The sequence below is a fragment of the Pseudopodoces humilis genome, chromosome 1, assembly GCF_049639895.1.
Source record: "Pseudopodoces humilis isolate 2021_Gansu_Grassland_sample_001 chromosome 1, ASM4963989v1, whole genome shotgun sequence".
Taxonomy (NCBI): domain Eukaryota; kingdom Metazoa; phylum Chordata; class Aves; order Passeriformes; family Paridae; genus Pseudopodoces; species Pseudopodoces humilis.
Genome location: NC_142200.1, coordinates 118,776,175 through 118,799,989, shown reverse-complemented (window position 1 = coordinate 118,799,989; position 23,815 = coordinate 118,776,175). Strand labels below are relative to the sequence as shown.

The window sequence follows — 23,815 nt, the reverse complement described above, 5'->3', positions numbered from 1 at the left end:
ATTATGGTGCTTTCCTGTACATAGCAGTATAGAAGAAAAAAAAGGTAACAGCCCAAGCAACGAAGTTCAGGCTGAGAAAATTACTTATTAGAACCCAACTAATCCAGTGGCTGTTTTGAAATGCATATTTTAAGTATTTCAACATCAGAGAAAGATGAGTAAGAGCAACTTACAAATTTTTTAATAAAGTATCAGAAATGCCACTTCCCCATTTTAAAGGCAAAACCAGCCTTTCTGAGGGGCAAAATCTTCTGAAAATTTTGTAGCATTCCTGTACAACACCTCTTCAAGCTGAGAACTGCGTATGTAACATTTTAAACTTTGAAATACACTTTTCTTCCTACTTTGATGTTTTTAAGATTAAATGACTGAGATTTTAAAAGTGTAAGTGCAATAGATTATTGACAAATAATCACTATACATTTTCAAGGAATATATTTTCTAAATAAATCTGTAATCCCCTGATACACATAGGTTTGATTTTTGCTGGTCTGACTGCCTACTTGATTAAAAATTCCCAGTATCCCTGTTAAACTGACTTACATGACTGGGAGATTGGTAAGCCAAATAAAAAAAGATGGTCAGTTATTTTTGTTTTCTTATATGTAATGCATTACCTTAAAAACAAAAAAGGTTGCAATTATCCCCAAAACTTGACTTGCTGTTTGACCAAGTAATAACTGATTTTAGAAATATGCATGTACCATTTCACTTGGTATCAGTGAAATGCAAGAGTTCAATACATTAATATTTATAAAGCAGTGCATGAATGGATGTTAAATTAATTCTTTAAGTCAAAAAAAGACAGTACCCATTTGCATTTCAACAAGTGAAACTTTTCCATCCATTTGACACAGACAAGACTATAAAAGGTCTCAAATTTCTCCAATAAAAGTGGAAATTACATCTCAATATTTCGTCAGAGATTAAAAACAGAATTTTAGATGAATTATCTGATACAAAGATGGAAGTCAGGGTGCTGCTTCAAGATCTACAGAAGTAGAGCACTTTAAGACAATTAAATGATTTCCCTGCAGGCAATGTCTTTTCAATCCAAGCTAATGACATCATTTAAGGAGGATGGTCCATTTAACTGAAAGGATCTTTTACAAGGCAGACAGACAGAAGGCAATCCCGGAATGTTTTCAAGGACTTCCCATATTTCAGAATTATAATGGCAAAATGCCTACATCAGAATCTTAAACTCAAGCATTAATCAACAAAATGAAAGACTAATTTTATAAGAAAAATGTAATAAAACTCATTTTAAGAAGTTTTCCCTTCATTATTTTTTCCCTTAAAGGAACCAATTCTCTCCTAATGGTAATTATGCTGCTTTGGAGTAATGATAATACTCAGGCAGCTCAGTTTTAGGCTGCTGTTTTTAAAGTGAAGCCAAATCACTTCACTCACTGAAGAGTAACTTTCATAAACTTTTCTACCAGTTTATATAAGCTATCTGTGATCTTTCAGATAGAAAGCATTGTACTGTTGCCTCCAGAGTGTACTGTACTAGTTTTCGCATAGTCTATATACCGGCCTTTAAAATGCACCACCACCTTTTTCATTTAAAAAATAAATAAGGTAAAAAACAAACCTTCAAATGAGCCAATAAGGGAAAACTCACAGTTTTTTAGTGTCTGTATCAGCAGTTTAATGCGCTTCTGTAACTCCTGTGGAGGGGGAAGTGGTGTTGGGGTCCTAAACCTAAATGATTTTTCTGATATTGAAAAATCAGAGCAGGATATGCTATTTTAAACAGTTAAAGAAACACCAACATTTTCATATTAAAATAATATTATTAAAACTAAGACATTATACAAAACTATAAACACCTCTTGTACTTCAGAAGGCAGCATCAGTTTAAACCCAACCAAAGAGTCTTTTTACCATTTACAATAACACTCAAAGCCATGGAAGTTGTATACACATTAGGATGACATTTCTTAATAAATGATGTGGTTCTGAGGACAGGGGGGGAAAAGTTTACCTCATGTCCCCTTAATATCCATTTCAAATTGTCAAAAACTTCAGAAAGCTGGAACGTGTGAGACATAACGAAGCGATCTTACCATGTAAGCAGGAGCTAGAAAACGTGGAACTAGTCCTGGCTCTTAACCAGACTCCTTTCGCAATCTTGGGCAAGTCACAGCTACTTTGCCTCCACTGTTCCTCTTCATAACAGAGAAACTGTATTCACATATTTTCTAGGAATGCTGTGAAATGTTGTTGGTTTCATTATGCATGTCCTTCAAGAAAGTATTTACAGGGAAAAACATTTCATTTTTCAGGCCTGCTATGCCACTGATTTTCCCCTGCCGCACCCACACACTTTTTCCAAGTAATGTAAGCAGTTGGAGGAAGGAGGGGAGAGAGAAGGGGCAGAGGGAAGGTTCCAGCATGTGTAAGACTGGGATGCCACACATGCACTGATTCCTGCATTTCAGAAAACTACACACTTTCTTCTGTGACTGCTGTAGCATACCTTAAATTGACAGAGGAAAAATGAGGAGAACACTATGAAAGAGTATCCTTATGGTAAACAGTAATGGACTCTGATTATATAAATGAAATGGTTTTCAAAAAAACACTTTTTTATTCTAATAATATTGCCACCTTCTTTGTTCCTTTTTAAATATAAAATCATGTCAAGTAAAAATGCTGTTTTATAACACATACTAATAGGTCATTCAAAACAGAGGGAGTTCCACCAACTCAAGTCAAAATTTCCTCAGTTTGGATATGCACTTTTTCAACTCTGTCACTCAGAAAGCAAATGAGCAACAGTAAAATTCTAGTTAATTTTAGTTTAAGGACTTAACTTTTGACACCTACATCTTTCCCCACACAAAGAACATGTGTATCCTGAAGTGGTGAACTAGTAGCACATCAAAAGAATGCTGACTATTAAAGCCTGAATATACTAATATGGAAATAATAATAAGAAAGTGGCATTGCACAAAGTAATACTGTTGTATTCCTATCCACCTGGGTATTTTCTTAGTTGATAGTTCTATTTCTGGTAAAGGAAGAAGAGATTTCTGTGAACTTCAACAGCCACAAGAGATTTAATTCCACTTCCTGTAACACACCTTCTGTACAATCTAGGTCCTCCACCAGCATATTTGCACAGCTGTTTGCAAGCTTTTTCTCCCAGTTTTTGGTCTTATCCTGATTAGGTTTTCTGGAGCATGAAATTATTCAAATTCATACATACAGCAGAGGATTCTAAAACTGCCTTGATCCAATGAAATTAAGGTGATGTATGCAAAACACATTACCTCACTTACTGGCACTTAGCCAGTTTTCATGGCCTTTTTATTCAGCTTCAATTTGTCTATAAACTGAACTTCCAAAAGCAGCCAATCAATCTATGATTACCAACAAAACTGCATCAAAATAAAAATCTAGTCATTATAAAGATTAATTTTTATATTGTTTCCCACAGAAGTGTTTGCATCTATAACATGCCAATGCACTCTCAGATCTCCTGGCATAAACCCGTAATCCTCTAAAAATAACATACTTTGACAAGAAATTCTCAAAAACACCTGACAAAATGGTACCAGAGAACACCACAGGAGTCAGTGAGGCAAGTAATGGACAAGACTCTTGAATCAACTTTTCATGAATTATCTATACATTATGTGTCTTATATCACTACCAAAGCCCATTCTGTGCAAGATCAGAGGTATACTGAACAAATAAAATTACTAATTGCTGTTCTATTTGTTCTAATTTCATTTGCATCATTTTATTCAACAGTACATGTGTTAGCCTATCAAACATATTGACAAGGGAATTTACCTGTGGATATGTAAGGGAAATATAAGGATAACTTGGTTCAAAATCTTTACAAATCACAGGTATATATATTACTTAGAACAATCTTACAGATGAAGAAACTAACATGAAAAAGCCATCAGAGCTAGACAATTGACTCTCAGTCACAAAGAATTCATTAATAATTCCACAAGGACCATCAATGTAATTATCAAACCAAAAGGACAAATTATGGCCATATCTACACAACAGCAGGAACCAGAATAGGCAGTTATGTTGTAATCACACTTTTCCTTACTATAATGTTACCTTTATACATATAATACAATACAATACAATAGCATTGTTCTGTTTTTATTGTTAAAAGGCATGGGGAACTCTGACAACAACCTAAACCACTCCAGTTCCAAATGAAATGATGTTTTTCTCAGTTTTAAGGTGATTTTCATCCATTCAGCTTGGTCAGTTTCATACACATGATTTTCAGGTTTTTAAACATTTTGACTCAACAGACCTTTTGTACAGTATTTTCACCTTCTTGGTTTCTATTTGGAAATTTTATTCATTAAAGGCTGTTTTTAATCCAAGAACTGAATCATCTCTAACTGCAAATAGGGTAAAAACATTTTCTACCTGATATTCCTAGTCACAGAACTTGGGAAAGGAAAAGTCAGTTAAAAAAAGACTGACCTAGAGATTTAATAAAGGCTCAGACACTCAAGGCCCTTTCCAAAATACAGCAAGCAGCTATTTGATATCAACACTATGTTATGAATCGCTGCACCTCATTATCAATCCTTGAAAAGGAAAACAAACCTCCCTCAAAATGTCTGTTTCCGAAGGACAAAGGCAATTAACAGGGGCTGTTGAAAAAAGAAAATCAATGACAGCGTATTAAAGTGACAGAATTTAAAGATGCCATATGCATTAGGTTATATTTCCTAAATTAAGGCTTAGAGGCAACAAGAAGTGTAAATTCCTCAGACCTGTTCAAAGTTGAATTTATCCCAGGTTGAAAACATCCTGGAAGCACAACAAAGCTGGATTAATTTCTCTTCTCAACATACACATTTGTAAAGGTAGAAACCCTTGTAAATTCCATCTTAAGAAAGGTAATAAAATGTTGCTAATATTAACGTGGTAGTATCTCAGTTATGGCCTTAGTCTTCCCAAAAATAGACATAGCCATGCTGCTTTCAGCCTTCATACTATTCAGTATTCTGCACATCTTAAAACACTCCTTATTTTTACCCCTCTTGAGCTATAAAAAAAAAAACTAAGCCACAATAATTAAATAAAATATACTTTATATGTATTATGGCTATATTCATACACAAGTCAGTCACCCAATATCTCAATGACTGTTAATGAAACTGAAAGCCTAATTAGCAAGATGGGGCAATAACCCCAGCGTTCTGGCCCACCTCCAGTATGAATAATTGCTTCTACCTATGCAAAATCCCCCCTGTCATTTCAATTAGGTAAAATATTCCTCACATCCTGCTCTTAAATCGCTGGGTATTGTTTATAGTGCCATAGTAAGAGCTGCTGTATTCTAACCTCGGTATGGTTGCATTTTGATCGTAATAATGTGGCAACTCCTACTTTTACTTACTTCACTCAAAAACCTTATTTTGCAAAAGGCTGTCTGCTATCAGAAAAAGAACCAACCTAACTAAAAGAAAACCCCAACACTAATTTATTGAGCATCTATTAGTGACAGAAGTATAAAATCTGTGCAGAACACATGGAACACGTTAACAGGTACTGAGATACAAAAATAAGTCAGTCAGGCATAAACATCTCTTTGGCAATTCAGCAGCATAACAAGCAGCCATCTTATCACACTATCACAACTTTGAATGTCTCAGAAAGTAAGGCAAAGCTAACAGCTCTCACAAATGACTGAGAAATCCTACCAGTACACTGAAACACCCTTCTAAAAACTCATATATATACACATGTCAAATTTAACAAGGAAGAAAATTAAGTCAGTCATCAACCAGCCCTTCCAGGGACTCCAAAACCACAGCTGTACCTATTCCTAGACTTTTCTTCCTGCTCAGCAGAGTGCACAACCTGAATACCTGTTCCCCAAAACAGCCACCAATTTGCCCCAATGCTTTCATTTTGCCTCGTTCCATAATCTCCAAAATTCTCTTAAAACCCTAAAATTTTGATCACAATTCATTTTAAAATGCTCATCTGACAAAACAAGAATCCTAATTGAAAAAGGATTTAGAAGTTTTGTAGGTTTAACTAATGTTGATTTAAAGAGGGACATTTGGGGCTTTTTATTACTTCACCATATCATAGTGTTTTCTTGCTCTCCCCTTTTGGATCGGAACTGCCACTGAAATAGTTATTAATAAGTAAACTCCAGAATGCTTACATTAGCCCATGGTCTTTTTATTCTTCACTCCTCCTTTAAATTGCTCTATCCCTTAAAAGATACAGTTTTAATTGACTATAAAATCCACTTGGAAAGGTACTCACTGATTTGAGTTATGACAGTAAAATATATGTTTTACTTAGGAAAATATGCAAGCAGATATCTGCAGAATTCACATTAACACTAACTGTACTTACTATTTCATGAAACATTTCAGTAACCACATCAGTGATTTATTGTTATTTATTGTTATGGCAGTACGGAAACTTCAACAATAAAATAAAGACCCTGAGTGAAAAGAGCTGTAAAACAATAAAAAAAAAAGTTTGCTTTCTCCTTGTCCTGGCCTCCTAGGACTGTAAATCTTAGACTTTCTTTTTTCTAAATTGTCTTCTTTCAAGGATCACCAGTGTTATAAATACCTTTGCCTTCTACTGACTAGACACATTTTCTCCTGTAGACTCACTTCCTGTGGGAAACATTACATCCAAAATCACATGCGCGCTATTAGAATTGCGATCACTGCCGCAATTCTGTTCATGTATAAAAAAACCACTAAGAATAGAGCAGCTTTCAGTTTATGATTATCTTCTGTAAAAAGGAATATCACTCTTGCATAGGAAATAGCAATATACATATAAAAAATTATTTCAAAATACAGTAGAAAATAATTTCCATTAAGTACACCTGCTGGGGAAAAAGCTGCACACACCAATGATTAAGCTTAAGTGTGCATCTGTCCTTTAAATATGCATAGCAGTAATAGCTTAAAAGCAGTTCAAATCATGGCCAGTCTTGCTGCATATACAAATCTGCACTAGGCAGTGCTAAATTAAAAAGCACCTCTGATAAGTTTACAAAAGACAAAGAAAAAATTGTAAACTCCTCTGCATTGCAAAGATCTCTTTTGTCTGTCAATCAATAGAAAAGTATTATTCCACCATCACAAAAGGCAAACCTTTGGAGGCAGTATAGGTCTGTGTGTTGTGCAAATGTGCAGTTGCTAAGAAGCAAATATGCTTCTCCTCTAATCAAATAGCCCAGCTCAGCAATGCTGCTGGCTTGGGGCAAGAAGCAAATTCCACCAGCCACAAACTTAGAAACAGTCTTGAATTATTTGTTGCTGACCGCTGGCTGAACCCTGTCCTGATGAGCACCATCACCATTAGCCACTTCTCAGTGTATTCCATCAACCAATGGCAATAGCAGCATGCTACAGCTCAGGCTGCAAGGAATTGATCAAACAGGGTAATGAGACTATTTCTTCATGGAGGTTATTTTAAATGAATATAAATATTTTCTTTCTACATAATTTGCCACAAAAGGTCACTGAACTCCCTGTGATTCTAAAGAAAAATGCTGCGGTATCCCCTTTATATATTTGAGTTAGGATATAGCCAACAAACAATTCTGGGCATTTTTGATGATCGTGTAAATCTTAATGAGGTGGCATCCCAGACAATTGATTAGCAGCAACATTCTATCGTCACATTTACTTACGAACAAAAAGAAGATTTGATGCTATTTTAGAAAATCATGATATACCCATGCCCTTAAAATCTTGCATGAGAGAATATATTCTGTGCGACTAAAGACTTACACTTCTGCTATTAACAATGGATCATGCATATTTAGCTATGCTCGCCTTACTTTGATATTACAGCCCTTTCTACAGATTCTTTCAACTGAACTCATATGTTAAAAATACCCACTTTGTGTCTGAGTCAAGTTACTGATGAGACCTGCATTCAGATACCCTGTCTGTCGGAGCTGTTTTCTTTAAAAAGCTACTATAAAGACACCAAGAGATACTTGAAATTTCATTCAAAGCAACTGCTACAAAATTACCATCAAGGCCCTCCTTGTCCCACACAAGATTTTTAATCCTCATTTCCAGTACTGAACAATTTTCTCCAATGCTGGGAAAACATGTAAATATTGATTTAAATACCAGTCTAATAGCATTTTATTAACAAAGGCATTACACTATGATAGTACTAAGACTATGATAAAGTAATAGTGCTTATTATTTTCTACTTTCAAGAATAATAATATAAAAACATTCAAATAGGCCAACTAAATACAATTGTTCGTGTCTGAGACTTTCCAATGTTATCTTGAATAACTTTAAGTAAATACTTTCAACACAAAAGAAAATTTGTATTTACGCCCAGGGATGAGTATAATTCATTCATCTGAGACACAGCACTTGAAAATGCAGGTTGAAACATAAATTTTAAAAAATATATAAAAGATTCAAATTAGTTCACTTCACCCTGATTAACAGGAGTTCACTTACCTAATAATAGAACAGGCTTCGGATATCTTTTTAAATTCACATACAATATTCAGAGCTTTTTTTTTTTTTTTAAATGACAGAATAAAAACGTGTAATCTCAAATTCTGTTCCTCTTATGTGGTTGGGATCCTCGGCTCCTCAGGCTTTTTTCTCCTCTAACTGAATGTCTCTGACCAGTATAGGAAATACTTCATTTTTTTAAAAGAGACTAGTAAGAATATTAATAATAATTACAAAAATATTTTAGATCAACAGAATTTTCCTTCTACTTCTCACCCCTATTAAAATACTTTTCCAGAACATTCCTTTCTAACACTTTATCAACCATCATTATATGCTGTATGGCAGTGAAGTACATCTAAGGTTTGAATAGAATAAAGCAACTCAGACATGTTTGTTCTATTAAGCCACCATTTTTACATTTTTAAATCTTTATTTTTTTTTTAAGAAGTGCTGACAGCAAACAATAAAACTGTAGTCCTATGAGAAAAAAGAGATCTTTGTTGGCTATTTATTCAAAAACATAAAACTTGTTATATCTGTAAAACAGACACTACAAATTTTTACCATTCATTCATAATGTCTTTTAAAAGTCAGCTTCCAAAAATAAAAAGGAAATATGTTGAAGATGTTTAAAAATCCGTATGAGGACATAACACTAGGACTATTCAAAACATACAAAATCCTGAAAAACTATTTTCAACATAGATGAAAGAAGCCAATTTGTATGTAAATCCTGTATTTTCCTCAAAGCAATACGCTGAGACTTAAACTCCATTAAAAAAAAAAAAAATAAAAATAAAAAGTGGTCCCTTACAATACCAATAAAAAACAACATTCATTTGGGGAGGAGGATAAAAACAGCACCCACTCGCAAAAGACATTTCATCAACGGACTAACATTTGACAAAAATCAGTGGAAACAGCAAAGAAGCCAATACAACTTCCAGTGCCAAGGAGCCAGATGGCACTGCTGGAAAAATTATATCTACAGACTGGCAGCTTGATCCCATGATTATTGCCCAAGGGAGGAGGAAGAGGAAAACAAGAGGTATTTCAGTGTGATGGAGTAAATCAATTATCACCAGCTCACTACAGCATTTTCACATTATTTTTATACCACATTCTAAATATCGCTCAAGTGAATGAGAGCACTGGAAGATTACAGGAAACTGAGGCAGAAAAAAAGGTGTGCCATGCATTAAAAAAAAGCAATATTTACTTAAATGTACCTTTGTCAACTGCATTACACAGTCCATATTTCCAAATTAAATTTGCAGATATATTGTCACTAACAAGTAAAAACAAGGTTTTTGTTTTGTGGTGTTACTTTTAACTTGAAATTCCAAAAATTATCTACAAAGATTACAGACAAAAAATACGACTACATTCTTTTGTGTATTTTCAATTCTTAGCATGCAGTTTTACATATACAAGTACCAAGTAACCATTTTTCTAAAATAATTCAAAAATCTTTGATCAAAAAACTTTGTGGTAGCCTCACCAATTATTTTTCTGATGAAATACAGTATTAAAGATAACTTCTGAAGAAGCTGTTAGAGAAAAATCAGTTCACTCCTACTAGAAGGAAAGCAGTTCTAGAAAACTAAAAGACAAGTTTTTCTCTCCCTATCTTCACAGGCATAATACTCAAATTACTAAACGCAAAATAGACAGAATTATAAGAATGTGTTAGAGTGTCCCTGTGAAAACAGGCAAGGTTAATATTGTTTTTAATTGGAAGTCAATAACAACACTTGCATTAACTTCTTTTCCAAGAAACTGTAATAATAAGGACCATTTCCTGTACCCACCCTTGCAAAAGAACATATCCTATTACCTACCTAAAAGACTTGGACCACCTTCACTTCACTTACCTCCAACCCATTTTCATTTTTATTGCAGAGCCATGTACATAGTCTAAATAACCTTCTGCTCCCATTCATATCATTTCAATACTAATCCTTTTCCCTGAACTCCTCAATGTAAAGCAGTGATGCACAAGTGCAATTATGTGAAGGACATCATAAACTAATTGCACCTTTCAATGTGTATTGTGAGAATTTATACATCACCCATGTCCAAGCTGTGAATGCCCCGTCCCTGGAGTGTTCAAGGCCAGGTTGAATGGGGTTTTAAGAGCCTGGTCTAATGGAAGATGTCCCTGCTCCTGGCAGAGGAGTTAGAACTAGATGATCTTTAAGGTCCCTTTCATCCTAAACCACTCTATGATTGATTCTATGACACAGAGAAATACAAAATTTAACTGCTGAGAAACAAGCAGAAATTGTTTTATATGAAGAACAGGATATCCCTGAAAAAGTATTATCAGGCTCTGATGTACTTTGCATTAAGGAACATGTGTCCAGGTAGGCAGAACAAATATACAGAAGGACACTCATTTAGAGCAGAAGACATCTTCCTCCATTATCTAGTGTAGGTTCATTCATAATTCCTTCCCCCAAAAGAGCTCAAAACTCTTTCTGACTACCAGCAATAGAGAAGGTAAGACCAAGATATTCATGGGATATTACCAGTCATTATAGCGATAGCCGTGAATAGGCTGTGCCTAAGATTAAGAAATTGTAGAAGTAATTTTAGTTGGGAGAAAATATGGCATTCAGCAGTTTTAGTCCGCTACTCTACTCTTAAATCCTACTGTTGTACATTATCCAAGTAAACATCTATAAAAATTACTGAGGAAAGAAACTGCCTAGTGACAGATGTCCAAAGAAGTATGGTTCCTGCTGGAAACTTTTAAGCAGCGAACTTATCTGCAACATCTTCTTGAGAATGCCAATAATAAACTTGTCCACTCAGTGGATACCATAAAGATTTAATCTACTATGTGGGAGTTTTTTTGAAAAAACATTCAATAAACCTTTTCATGACACAGGTTTTGCTTTTCCACTCAAATTTAATCTCAAAATTCACAAATATTAATCCACTGCAAGCTTGCTTTTATTTAAAAGGAAACAAACCCAAATTCACTAAAATTAATGCCTGGACTGCATGATGCCTGACAGAAAACAGGCCTGTTCTGTTCTTGCTTAAGATCTACAGATTCACTTTGCACCTCTACAGAAAGTACTAATCAATTAATACACAAAAACAGGAACATGGGAAAACTCTTTTTCTGTTCTTTAGGATTGATACACACTTCATGCATGCAATAAATTAGAGGCACGAATTCTTAATCACCAATTCAGAGAAGAAATGCCAAATTTAGCTTGTACTTACACTGCAAAGTTACACTTTTTTTTTTTTTTTTCCCAGTAGGTTCCTTTCTCCAGGGACTTCTAAAGCCTCATCCTTGAAACAAAATATGAATTACCACACAGACCATTGTTTTAAATAGTTCTGATCTAATGTAAAACAAAGAAAATGCTGTGGTTCTATAGAGCTTTTTCACAAGATGTTTGGGACTGCTACATAGCATATGTTGAAGGCAGACCCATTTTTCTGTCGTACATGGTAGATCTCAGTAAGGAAAAGATGCCTCTTGCTTTGAATGCCAAGCAGCATCAATCTGGCAGACTTGCTCTCCTCTGGTACCCACCTCAAGGTGCCACTGGAGTAGTGTGAAGCCATGCTATCATCTATGACCGATGCATCTTTCTGGCTCTAGGAAGAAAGGAGTAAGGAGCAGAATGAAAGCTGCCTTGTCACTACTGCTTGGCAGGAACAAAGACGAATTACAGGGAAATCAGAAGGTAGAAATTAATTCAGTCGAGATAAGGCACCAATAAAGTCCTAAAATTACAATTAACTGCATCCAAAACCTACTTGAAAAGCTTACTGCATATCCAAGAAGCAGAAGGAAAACCTCTCCTCTTCCTTTTTATGTCAACTATTTGTGATGTATAAGAGCCAAAGTAGAATAACATTAGGCCAACAAGCAATATAATGTAAATAGAAAAATCTATTCACTTCAACTTTCTGGGCCTTTTTTTAACCATCCTATTATCACATATCTTGAATAAAATTACGATCTAATATGAATAAGAAATGGGTTAAGCAGGTAATTATTTAGTTTTTATTGTTGAGACTGTCCTATGTAGCAGTGGAGTAGCTGTTTTGTTATTGTTCAGTCACTGAAGCAACATAGATGAAATAAAATGAGCAACAAACCATGTCATCTCTCCCATGGGAGAAAGGTAAATGTTAAAAGAACACAGGGGTTTATTGTTTGATGGGAAGTTTTTCATCATGATAATTAGAAGTTCAAACATTTTAGTATCATCAATTTGTACACACTGTTAACCTACGCAACGCCATTTTTAACTTTATTGTTGACTTTAATAGGGCCAAAAATTTCACTTAAAACTTTTGCTTCCTATCAGAAATTATTCCCTTATGTTCTGTACAAATGGTTTAAATCAAATTTAATTAGATTAGCTTCACATACTTCACACACACTTTTTTTTAAACATCTTGCTTCTCCATCTAAGTCATTGCTGCTATATGCACTGGTATGAATCCTACAAACAAACCAGCAAGCAACCCAGCAGTTCCGTTGTCTGCCCTTTTCACAAGGTTTCAAAAGCAGCTACATGTGGAAAGTTATAAAGATTCTATTCAGAATGCTCAAAATGTTGATTACAGAAAGAAAAAAATATACTATTGCCAGGTCTTTTATGGCCAAAAGATAATTAAATGTCAACAGATTGACAGAGTTCAGGGTATGTATTCTCTCCTAGCAAGCAGAGTGCAGCACTGTGACAAGCTGTCCAAGGGACAGTGCAATTGCTCCAGTAGAGATTTTTAGGAAAGATGAGACCAGTGCCAACCAAGAAATATCTCAGGTAGAATATGGGTGACATTGATTTCACTCTTTAGGCCTCTCCTTTTCAACAAGCAGCTGATCTTCTTTACAGCTTTTGACAATTTCAACTAAGTTAGCATCCTCTTCTAATGTGTTAAAACACAGATTTGCATCTGGGAATTTACACTCATATGGTTGGTCCCACATGTACCAATATCCTTAAAAAACAGAACCTTAAAAAAAAAATGCTTCATATTTTAAGTTCCTCTTCAATATGTTTTACTTTTCACTGGGTCCCATAAGCTCGTAAGACTCTATTCGGAGTGACATCTAAACTTCCCGTAAGTGACTCAGCCTAAATTTGTAGTGATTCATCCTCCCTCTGACAACCTCAGCACAACACATCAGGAATTTTAGACTTCAATCATCCTGTTTAAGACTGTGCCACTCATTAAATTTTTTTATTTTGAAAGCAACATTTCTGATCATCATATTACCTTCTCAGCAAGAAACACAGAATCATAATCCCCTTCAAAATTCTGACAAGAACTATCATCCCCTCAAAATAAAGTTAACATGCCAAAGTCCAGTTTTCATCCATTTTTCATATGATGGGCTACTGCCCTCCTGACAGTGCCTAGTAAGAGCATAAAGCAGAAGCCACCTTTTCTCACTGAAGACCAGCTGTCCAAGTAAACCTATATCTTACTTCCCTTCAATATGACCTTTTTTATTCAATCTTGAATATTAAAAGAGATATAAGGAATAATAAAGTACCTGGTTTTCTGCCTTCAATGAGATCTAGCTATGAGAAAAACAAGACAAATAAAGAAGTTCCTCATTCCTTTGAATGACTGTCACGCACTTAAGTTTGTACCTCTCTCTCCAACACTGAAAGTTAATAACTAATCTCCTACAATAACTCAGGTAAACTTCCAGTGCTGTCATCCCTAAGCAAACATCCTCTCCTTATACAGGATTATTTTACTAAAAAGTGGTATACCAAGACAAGACTGGAGGAATAAGAAGGGCAAATGAGAAAGGCTAGAAATTCCTAGTTGTATTTTCCATTCTCCAACCTTTGATATCTTAGTTGCTAGCAGTGCTTAACCAGTTCTGTGAAGAACATCTTTTGCTTTAATATAGTGCCTCAAAAATAAACTCAGTAGGAATGTAATTGCAGAAAGTGGGGAAACACTTGTGTGTATGGACAAAGATAAAATCTTACACTGAACTCTACCCACCTTCTTCAGTGACAGTATTCAAACAACTAGGCCTAACAAACAGGAAAAATAAGGGGGAAAAATGCTTAATCGGTATTGGTATTTGAGATTTAACATGTAAAAAGAAACAGCATGCAAAATTCAGTCACACAATTTTTCATTCTCACTTGATCAATCAAACTGAAAATGTGATGCTCATATTAAGTAAATACTATAGATCATGTAAAATAGTTGACTCCAGCCTGCAAAGACTCGTATAGAACTTTTCCAAAGCAACTAGGTGAAAACAAAGCACTGAATCCTGTTGCTTCATCCAAACATTATAGCAAGTAAATCACATTGCAGGAGCAATAAATTTTTCTCATTTTCAAGACTGCACTTTGGTGACAAACAGTTAAAGCACAACACTTTCATTTATTCTTTTTCCTCAAAGTTCTCCAAGTGCCCAGTTTTGCTTGCTCCAGCCCTACCTTCCTCCACTTCAGCTATGGGGAAATTTAATAAGAGATTCTCAGATTGTTCAAAAATTTTCTACTTGAAAGCATATTTTACTCATAAGCTATAGCCAAATAAGATAACCTGAAGAGCACATAAATCCCCAGACATAGTTTTAGTATTTCTTTCATCCTTACCTTCGCAAGGCAATGTTTCTAGACCTTCCATACAAATGGTGACGATCTAAATTATTTCATCACACCATTCACTGTGATCTTTTAGATCCAGTAATTGTTCAATTACATACTCCCTGCAGAGCCAAAGTGACGTGTCTCCTTCAGAGGCCCACTTACAAAGTCAGAAAGTTTGGTCCTCTAATGCTAGTGTCATTTCTTACTATAGAATCAATTTACCACAGCATAAACCAAAAAAAAAAAAAGAAAAAAAAAACTATATATTACAAAAGAAGATTACAGTGCTATTAAACAGGAAAGTTTAAGCCTGCTATTGAACCAGTACTTAATACCTAGGAAATTTCAAAATTAAATGAAAAATAGTAACTCTTTTCCCATTCACTTCTCAACCAAAAGTAAGTTTGTTTCCAATTTGAAAGAAAACCTTGGAATTTCAATTTTAAAGTATTTTGGTATGCTTTGGTTTTTAACTAATCAAGACATATGTATTTCCCACAACATATATTCTTCAATACGCAGATGGAAGGAGAGTAAGAAATTACAAGACATAACATTGTTATACAATGTACTATACAAAAACCTGTCATTTAAGTTGCAAGAAACCTAGTCATCAATAAGTGAAAAAATACCTCGCTCAAAAATCAATTATGTTGAGTCTTTTGTATAGAGAAGTAGTACACCTTTCAGGCAACTGGTATTAATGAGCAGACATGGCTATAGAATCTCCATCTGTTTTTCTGACAAAGCTGTGACTACTCCAGTCTCTCATTGAAATTCCATTAATCTGGTGCACCAAGGACCAATGCGAAAATCAAAACTCCATCTAACCCTTTATCAGCTCACAATAACCTACAAGTGAACTCTGCCTGTTAGCATACAGCAAGTTATGATTTTGCTATCAATCAGGCTGTTAGCCAATAAAAAAAAAAAAAAATCAAGTTAAGACCAGAGTGCCTGGCTGTGCTGTTTTGTTTGGTCTGTCTTGTTTTTCAGTTTTTTATTTTATTTGGGGGTTTTGTTGGGTTTTATCCCTCTTCCAATTTCTGTAGGGTGTCTGGACATTTAAGCCCATGCATCATTCTCTTTCATTGTGATTTAATTGCTGCCAGCAATCGAGTCAAAGCATCACTGAAGTGTGCTTGAATTTCATTAGATGATATAACTTATGCTACTTTCCTACAGTACCTAATAAACCATAAAGAAACCAAAACACATATGGCTTGAGGGAATAACTGGAAAATTAGGTGGCCATTTGGGAACTGAGTGAACTTTTGAACCAGAAGAACAGAGAAAAAGAAATATTAAAAGGAAAGACAGACTTAGAATGCACACAGAGATGTGGGGGTTTGACCTTTTCAGTACCTAGAAAATTACATTAGCATTATGAAAAATACATATCATGTTTAGAGTTTATAATCCATCAAAGTTTAGATACTTTGTTAGTGCCTACCATAAGGTAAAAGTCAAAAGGACAACATAACAATCAGATTTGACAAAAAGGCCTTTAGGTGACCTGTGCTAATTTAGTTATCCCATACTTATTGTTAAATGGATTATCTCTCTTGTAATTAATACACCATTAGACAAAGGTCACACAAAAACTCCAGGATTTTACAATGACTGTAACGTACACATAATATACTAATTCTTTATCTGTTACCAAGCGTGTGCCTTCACAAATTATGTTTTGACAGTAATGCTGCAAAGTCAAATTGCAACACTTTCGCAAGTCATACAAACCTTGCAGCCTAAGTCAAGTATATAAAGAGAAATGCCTTGGGGCTTTTTAGCAGAAAATATATGTAGAAGGTTTTACATAAAAATAGAAATGGACTCAAACATAAATAAACCACCTCAATTTGGTTACCTACTGATAGGGCCCTCCATTAACACTGAGAGCCTTGATCCTACACAAATCAGGTTTTAGATCTGTACAGAGCCCTGCTGAACTGAACTGGTAATTATACAAGATCAAACATCTACCTTATAGACCCAGTTTCTTGAGCAGGATTTAAATATTGAACATTAACAGACTGCTGAAAAACTAAAATACAGTATTGAGCTTCAACAAACATATTTATGCCTATTAGAACTGAAGCAAATGGCACCTCTGGGGATCAATCCACCTCTTATAAGATTTTCCCAACACACATTTTCATACACAGGCTAGGTGGCTAGACTGTAATGATGGATTATATATGTTAAAATCAAAACAGTCTTAGAATGACACATTAGACATTCGAAGAGAAAAAAAGGAACACTGTTTACTCCAATAAATTAAGTATTTATAGATCAGAATTTACCACCATCTCTCAAATTTGCTTTGTGCTACACTCCCACTACAAAAAGAGGATTTATCGTAAAATATAAAATATAAATTAGTCAAGTTATTGTTGAGCAGTTATTATACCTACTCTTGTAACTTCCAAAGCAGGCTAAAAATTAATCACCCATCTGTACAAACTCATACAGTATTTCACTTATTCTTGCATCAGCATTCTCCAAACACTCATTATTTAGGTTATGAGCATTTTCACTTTTCTCTTGATTAACAATTTTGAAACAATTCTATAATCATATCTCCTATTAAATAGTCATATAATTTTGTCACATACCCTTTATGCAATCAGGACCATGTTATTAAGTTATAATTAGAAATAATGATAAGATTATGTTTGTAAGCAAAAATAAATACACAGAAAGTTGCATTCATCTGTAGTTTTGAAAATTAGCTTGGGTTTTCTAAAAGCCATACTCAATTTGACTGATAATTACATTTCAACCAGAGAGCAAAAAGGCCTGGTTTTACTTTTTTTAGTAGAAGGTCATACTGCAAACATGCAATAAGCTCAATATTAAAAAAAAAAAAAAAAAAAAAAGGCGTGATTATTATTGTTCTACATTTTACAGAGTTCTGGACATAAAAAAAAATGCATTATTCTGAATCAGTGGTTAGAAGGTTTATCACTTATGCATGTACTTGACTTATCCCTGTTCTGCAATAGACATAATTTTATACCTCATAAAAGCAATTTATGTTTCCAAAGGGAATAATCTGGATAATATAAAATGTGGAGTGCTACATTGAAGGAAGCATATTTTCATTCAGCAATTGTATTTCGAGATGGAGCTGCACAGTTTGATCATCATATCATGTCAGAAAACATCATTCACTAGTAAGTCTATCTAACTTACAGTGCCACAAATTAATATACATTGTTAATTTATTTGTACAATTTACTACTATATATTATCTACAGAAGGTGTTTATATTATGTATACAATAAGCTAATCTCAAAAATATGGACACTATGCTAAAGCAAGCTGGTTAACTGTTGAAATATTCAATTGTTCATGTCTTCAGAACAGTCGCATTTAGCATTAAACTTAATGAATACAAAATAAAACAACATGGAAAACAGCTCTATGAGGCGTAGACTTTTTTTAAATGCAAATACAAACTTAAAATTTATATTAAAAAAAATTGTACAAAAGACTGTCTTAATGGAAGGAAACACTGTAAGAATAATTAATTTAATATTTTATGAACCTATTCTGCATGGAGTTTGCAGAAAAATATCAATCACATAAACTGTTTCATTATTTATTAGATAAATAATACAGTAAGCCATTAAGTAGCACAATAAAATTAAGCAAGAATCTGATAATGTTGAATTAACAAACAATTTGTTACTACAAATATTCACACTGGTTTAGCCACTGATCTATCTTTAAAAACGTATGTATCTACAGAAGATGCTTCGTTATCAAGAAACGTGAGTTGAGAAACACCGTGTAAATTTGAGACAGCTTCACTATGCTCTAGGACCACTAGAGAGAGCTCTTCAGTTCCTTTAAAGGTTCTTGTAAAGGTAAGGAAAGTGTCTAGCTGAGCTGCTTATCTGTCTGTTTTCCAACACTAACATTCACATCACAAGGATCTGATTACATCAGTTCATAGCAAACTGGCAAATCTAATACTTTCTGAGGTAAACAGTGTCACATACCATCAGAAGGTGCTTCATCCTCTTTATCATATCGGTCAGATGCTATTGAGACGCTATCAGGAGGCGAAGAAAGAGGGTTCTCAGACTCTTCTTCATCTTCCAGCTCTGTAAAAGTCAATACACATTGCTAGTTAAATAGTCTATCGCACAAATACACAGAATAAAAGTATTTTCGATAGCAAGGAGGATATTAATTCCCATCTGGAATGGAAAAAATCCTAATTCTCACGGACACTGGCAGGCCCCAGCGCAGCTGCGAGCGATGCCGTTCTAGGGCTATCTTCTGACCCGATGCGTAAATGCTGCTGGAGCAGTTTCCCTAAACGCTGACATATAATGAACCTGCTCCCACCACTGCACAGCTGGCAGCTTCTCATGAGGGGGGAAAGGAACACCAAGCAAAGAGAGGGAAAGAGAAAACACTGCAGAAGGAAAAAAGGAGAGTACTAGGCACCAAAGTTCTGCCTGTCCTAGTGCAGGATGGAGCTGCAGCAACTTCCCTCCCAGGAAATGCCAAACTACCGTTGGTAGCAATGACCTCTGCTCACTTTTACTTTTCCTCACTCTAATTAGGCACTGCCTTGCAAAACTGTGTGTGTATTCCTCCCATGAAACTAGAAGTGGAACTGCTGTCTGGCAGCACCTGGTATGAACCTGTGGCTTAATGCAGCATTCTGTTAATGAATTTCTTGCCCAACCAAGAGCTCTGCTACAACAGATACAAAAATCTACATTATCAGTTAATCCCATGCACTCTGGTCACTGTCATGCATAAGCGCAAAGGTCTGGGAAAGACACAGTGAAATCAATATTAGTTGAGGCTTTCCACTAACTAGGCAAAATTTAACTTCTTCCTGAAACTCACTGTATTTTCTCAGATATGTTTAACACATCTAGGCAAAGAAGAGGGGGGAAAGTAACAAACTACATTGCTCCTAAAAAAAACCAATTAAAATCTTGGTGAAGGAGAAAAAACTAAATATGACAAAAATCATCAGACCAGAATCATAAAGTTGATGCTTCAATAGATTAAATGGCCCTCAAAATTCTTGAAAATCATGTAACAGTTGTTCAAGCATTGCCTTTTGGTATATACAAACACAAAAAGCTTTCCAGAGCCATCCAAATACCCTTTTCTATTTATGTGTTTCCTGATATTTGCTTTGCTGGAGTTCTTATACATTCAAAAGTTGTCAAACACTAGATAGGCTTCCCTTTCATTAATTTAGTATGCTTTTTTTGGGAAAGCTTCCTCCCAAGCTCACAGCCATTTAACAACTGCTCTGAATCTGAACCTGACTCCAACCTATTTTTGACACAATCCTCTCTTAGTAGCACGCCAGTCATCGTGTTAATCTGATCAAAATATTTGCACTTCATCACACCTGTCAAACCAATCAAAAGTAAATTATTTCTCTCTAGAATTCACCTCTCCCTCCAAACAGAAAAATACAGAGTAGATAGCACATGAACAGAAAATATTATGCCCTATTTATAACCAGTATGATCATCTTTCACACTTTGATTCCAGAGACCAGTTGCCTGTCTCTCTTTGCCTATATGTATCTTTATTAGGTGATACACTCCATAAAAAAAGACCAAACATGATATTCACAACCAATGGCAAAACTGTTCCACTGTTTCCCTGTCCTAAACTTTTACTAGTACTTGAATCCATAGAATATATGTGTATATGTAAGCCCTAGTTGTCAATCAAAAATGCCCACTTATCAGCTATGCATAAGCATATTATCACTTAACCTTCATGAAAGTGTAAATTTAAAATATTAGGCTACATTTCTAGAAGCAAATTCCACAAACACCACACTCCAGCACATGTAATTCATGGGCTGAATGGCAAACCTTAGTATATTTGAATGAATAAGACTTGTGGATGACAAGTATGTGAGTATACATGTAGAAAGAACAACTCCAGAGGATTTTGTCCCACTCAGCAACACATAATCTCTTATGTAACTTTGCATAGCTGTAGTTACCTCGCTCTTCCATGAAGTCACCATACTACCATTTTCCAATTACACTTAGGGTTTCAAATCCAGTAAACATTTGTGCTTTACTTTCATATAAAAGCCAGATGACCTAGGAACAAGGGACTTTTTAATACATGCATACATTTAGGGAATACCATATACCTATCTCAGACTGTGCTGGCTTGGCTTGGGATAGAGTTAATTTTTTTTACAGTAGCTAGTATCAGACTATGTTTTGGATTTGTGCTAAAAACAGTGTTGATAAAACAGGCATGTTTTAGTTACTGCTGAAAAGTGCTTACAGAGTGAAAACCTTTTCTTCTTCTCATACCGCTGCGCCAGTGAGTGGGCTGGGGTGCACAAGAAGTTGTGAGGAGACACAGCCAGGACAGCTGACCCCAACTGACCAAGAGGATACTCCACACTATATGATGCCACACTCAGCATATAAAGCTGGGGGAAAAAGAAGGAACTAGGAGATGATTAAAGTGATGATATTTGTCTTTCTAAGTCACTGTTACTTGTGATGAAATCCTGCTTTCCTGGAAATGGCTGAACACCTGCCTACCCAAGTGATGAATTAATTCCTTGTTATGTCTTTCTTCCGTGTACAGCCTTTGCTTTACCTATTATACCAACTTCATCTCAACCCATGAGTTTTCTCACTATTACACTTCTGATTATCTCCTCTATCCCAGCGAGGGCAAATGAGTAAAGGACTATATAGGCTTTAGTTGCCATCTGGCATGAAAATAATGACATGGTTATATACTGTATTTGAAACAGAAAAACCATAGCAACACTGAACGTAGATTCATAATAAAACAAGTTTCTGTTTCATGTCTAGAATATTTAAATTCAGAATGCTCTTAAAACAAAACAAAAAAAAAAAAAAAAGTGTTTAGAGTATTACGAAGAAACAAATTACACACTCAGTGTTTTACATTTGTCAAAGCATTCTCTAGATGTTAAATCCTAAAGAAGGCTTGAAGAGTTCCATGATAAAAAGTCCTCACTGAGAAAGACACTCAGAACCAATATATAAATCCTATGACATACAATACCACATTTAGGTACCCATACTTTACATGAAAAATGTAAATGGAGAATAAGCGGCAGACTCTGGAGAGAGGTACAAGCAACCTGCACTCATGCAGGACTAGATTAAACACAAAAATCCTCAATTTTTCATTTTAGAGTACAGAAAAATAGTAGCAAGTAAATAATAGTTTTCATCAATTTATGTTATATACTAAAAAATGTAATTCTTAAATAATTTAATTTGTACAGAAGAACTGCAGGCATTTCAATAGGAAAGCTGACCCATTGTGCTCTGGAGTTTTAACAGGCAATGTTTCATGCCATGTTTATGTACTGGCATAAAAGACGGACTGCTTTATGATATCAACCTTGGGGTTTTTGCCTCCTAGTTCTGTCAGGGTTAAAAAATATCTTAGGACTGTATGCTGTTAATATATAAAGATATTGCTCCTGAGAGCTCACAAAGAGGCTTCCTGTTGATCCTATGCCATCTCTTACATTCCCACTCAGAGTAATCACTGCCATTTCTCCACTTTACATGCTCTTCCATCAATGTCTTGCACTGAAGTTTATACTCCACCTGTGGAGTAAGAGCAGTCAGAATTGCATTTGAAGCTCCTTGTGTTACTCCTTGAACAGTCAGAGGAGTCAGTGTTGAGCAGCACAAACCACTATCCTCTTCAGGTGCCAAGTATCTAAAAATACACTCAAAAAGCATCAATAAATTAAAGCAAAGCATTCAACTTGCACTTATGCAATAGAAAACCGAACTACAAAACAACAATGGACATCAGGTAAATGTATTCAATACAATTTGCAGGCATAATTGAAAGCATTGCTGCCTAATCAAACATCTAAAAGCAAAGCATGCTCAAACAAAATGTCTATAGACTCATTAGTTGGCAGTCATTCCATTACAATCACACATAATGTCAGTGGTGCCTTGAATCCATGCCAATGACAACAGCATAAATTTTGCATCTCATTTCTATGGTCATAAAATTAATGACCAGTTTAAAAATACTTCTTTGCAAAAGTTATTGCCTAAAGAAATGACATGAATGTGTCCCTGTTATGCAGCCACAAGTATAATTATGGAGTTGATGCTCATTAATATAGTTTCTTGCTTCCCCAGAATAACATGATTTATCTGGAAGTTGGGGAAAAAATATATTAATTAAAGGTAGATATTTAACAGTCACATTAACAAAAATATGTACATGAACTGACCCTGTTCCCCAGTTTCTACAACTTAAACTAATCTCCTACAGGTTTAATAGCAGAATCAATATTTTATGATGTCTGTAAAAAAAAAAAAAAAAACATACAATGCCATTCCTTATTAAATGCTACCTTTTCCATTACAGCTTATTTATTGATTCAGGAAATAATGCATACCAAAGGGTAAGTTTACCACATTAAGAATGGAGCATAAAACAAACTCTCTTCATTCTAACAAAGGCTGTACTTCAGTTCTTACCCCTTGTTCTGAAGGCTTCCAACAAATTTAGTTCGTACAAGCTCAATATAATGAATAGAAGCATATCACATTGTAAGAATCCAGCTTTTAAAAAATCCAGACTTTTTCTCTCCCAAGAATTCATTTTCTTCTGCAGCATTGAGATTATAATAATGAATTCCTAAGCATTAAAGATACTGCTTCTACCACTTACTCTAAAAAAGAG

General features: G+C 34.9%; 1 protein-coding gene across 1 annotated transcript in view; it reads right to left on the bottom strand.

Annotated features, from left to right (window-relative positions):
• The window catches only part of SKAP2 (src kinase associated phosphoprotein 2), a 118,859-nt gene that overhangs the window by 76,759 nt on the left and 18,285 nt on the right, over nt 1-23,815 (bottom strand). The window contains exon 5 of the mRNA XM_014248799.2: nt 19,099-19,203. Coding sequence (XP_014104274.2) covers nt 19,099-19,203 — 105 coding nt within the window. The remainder of the gene's footprint in view (nt 1-19,098; nt 19,204-23,815) is intronic.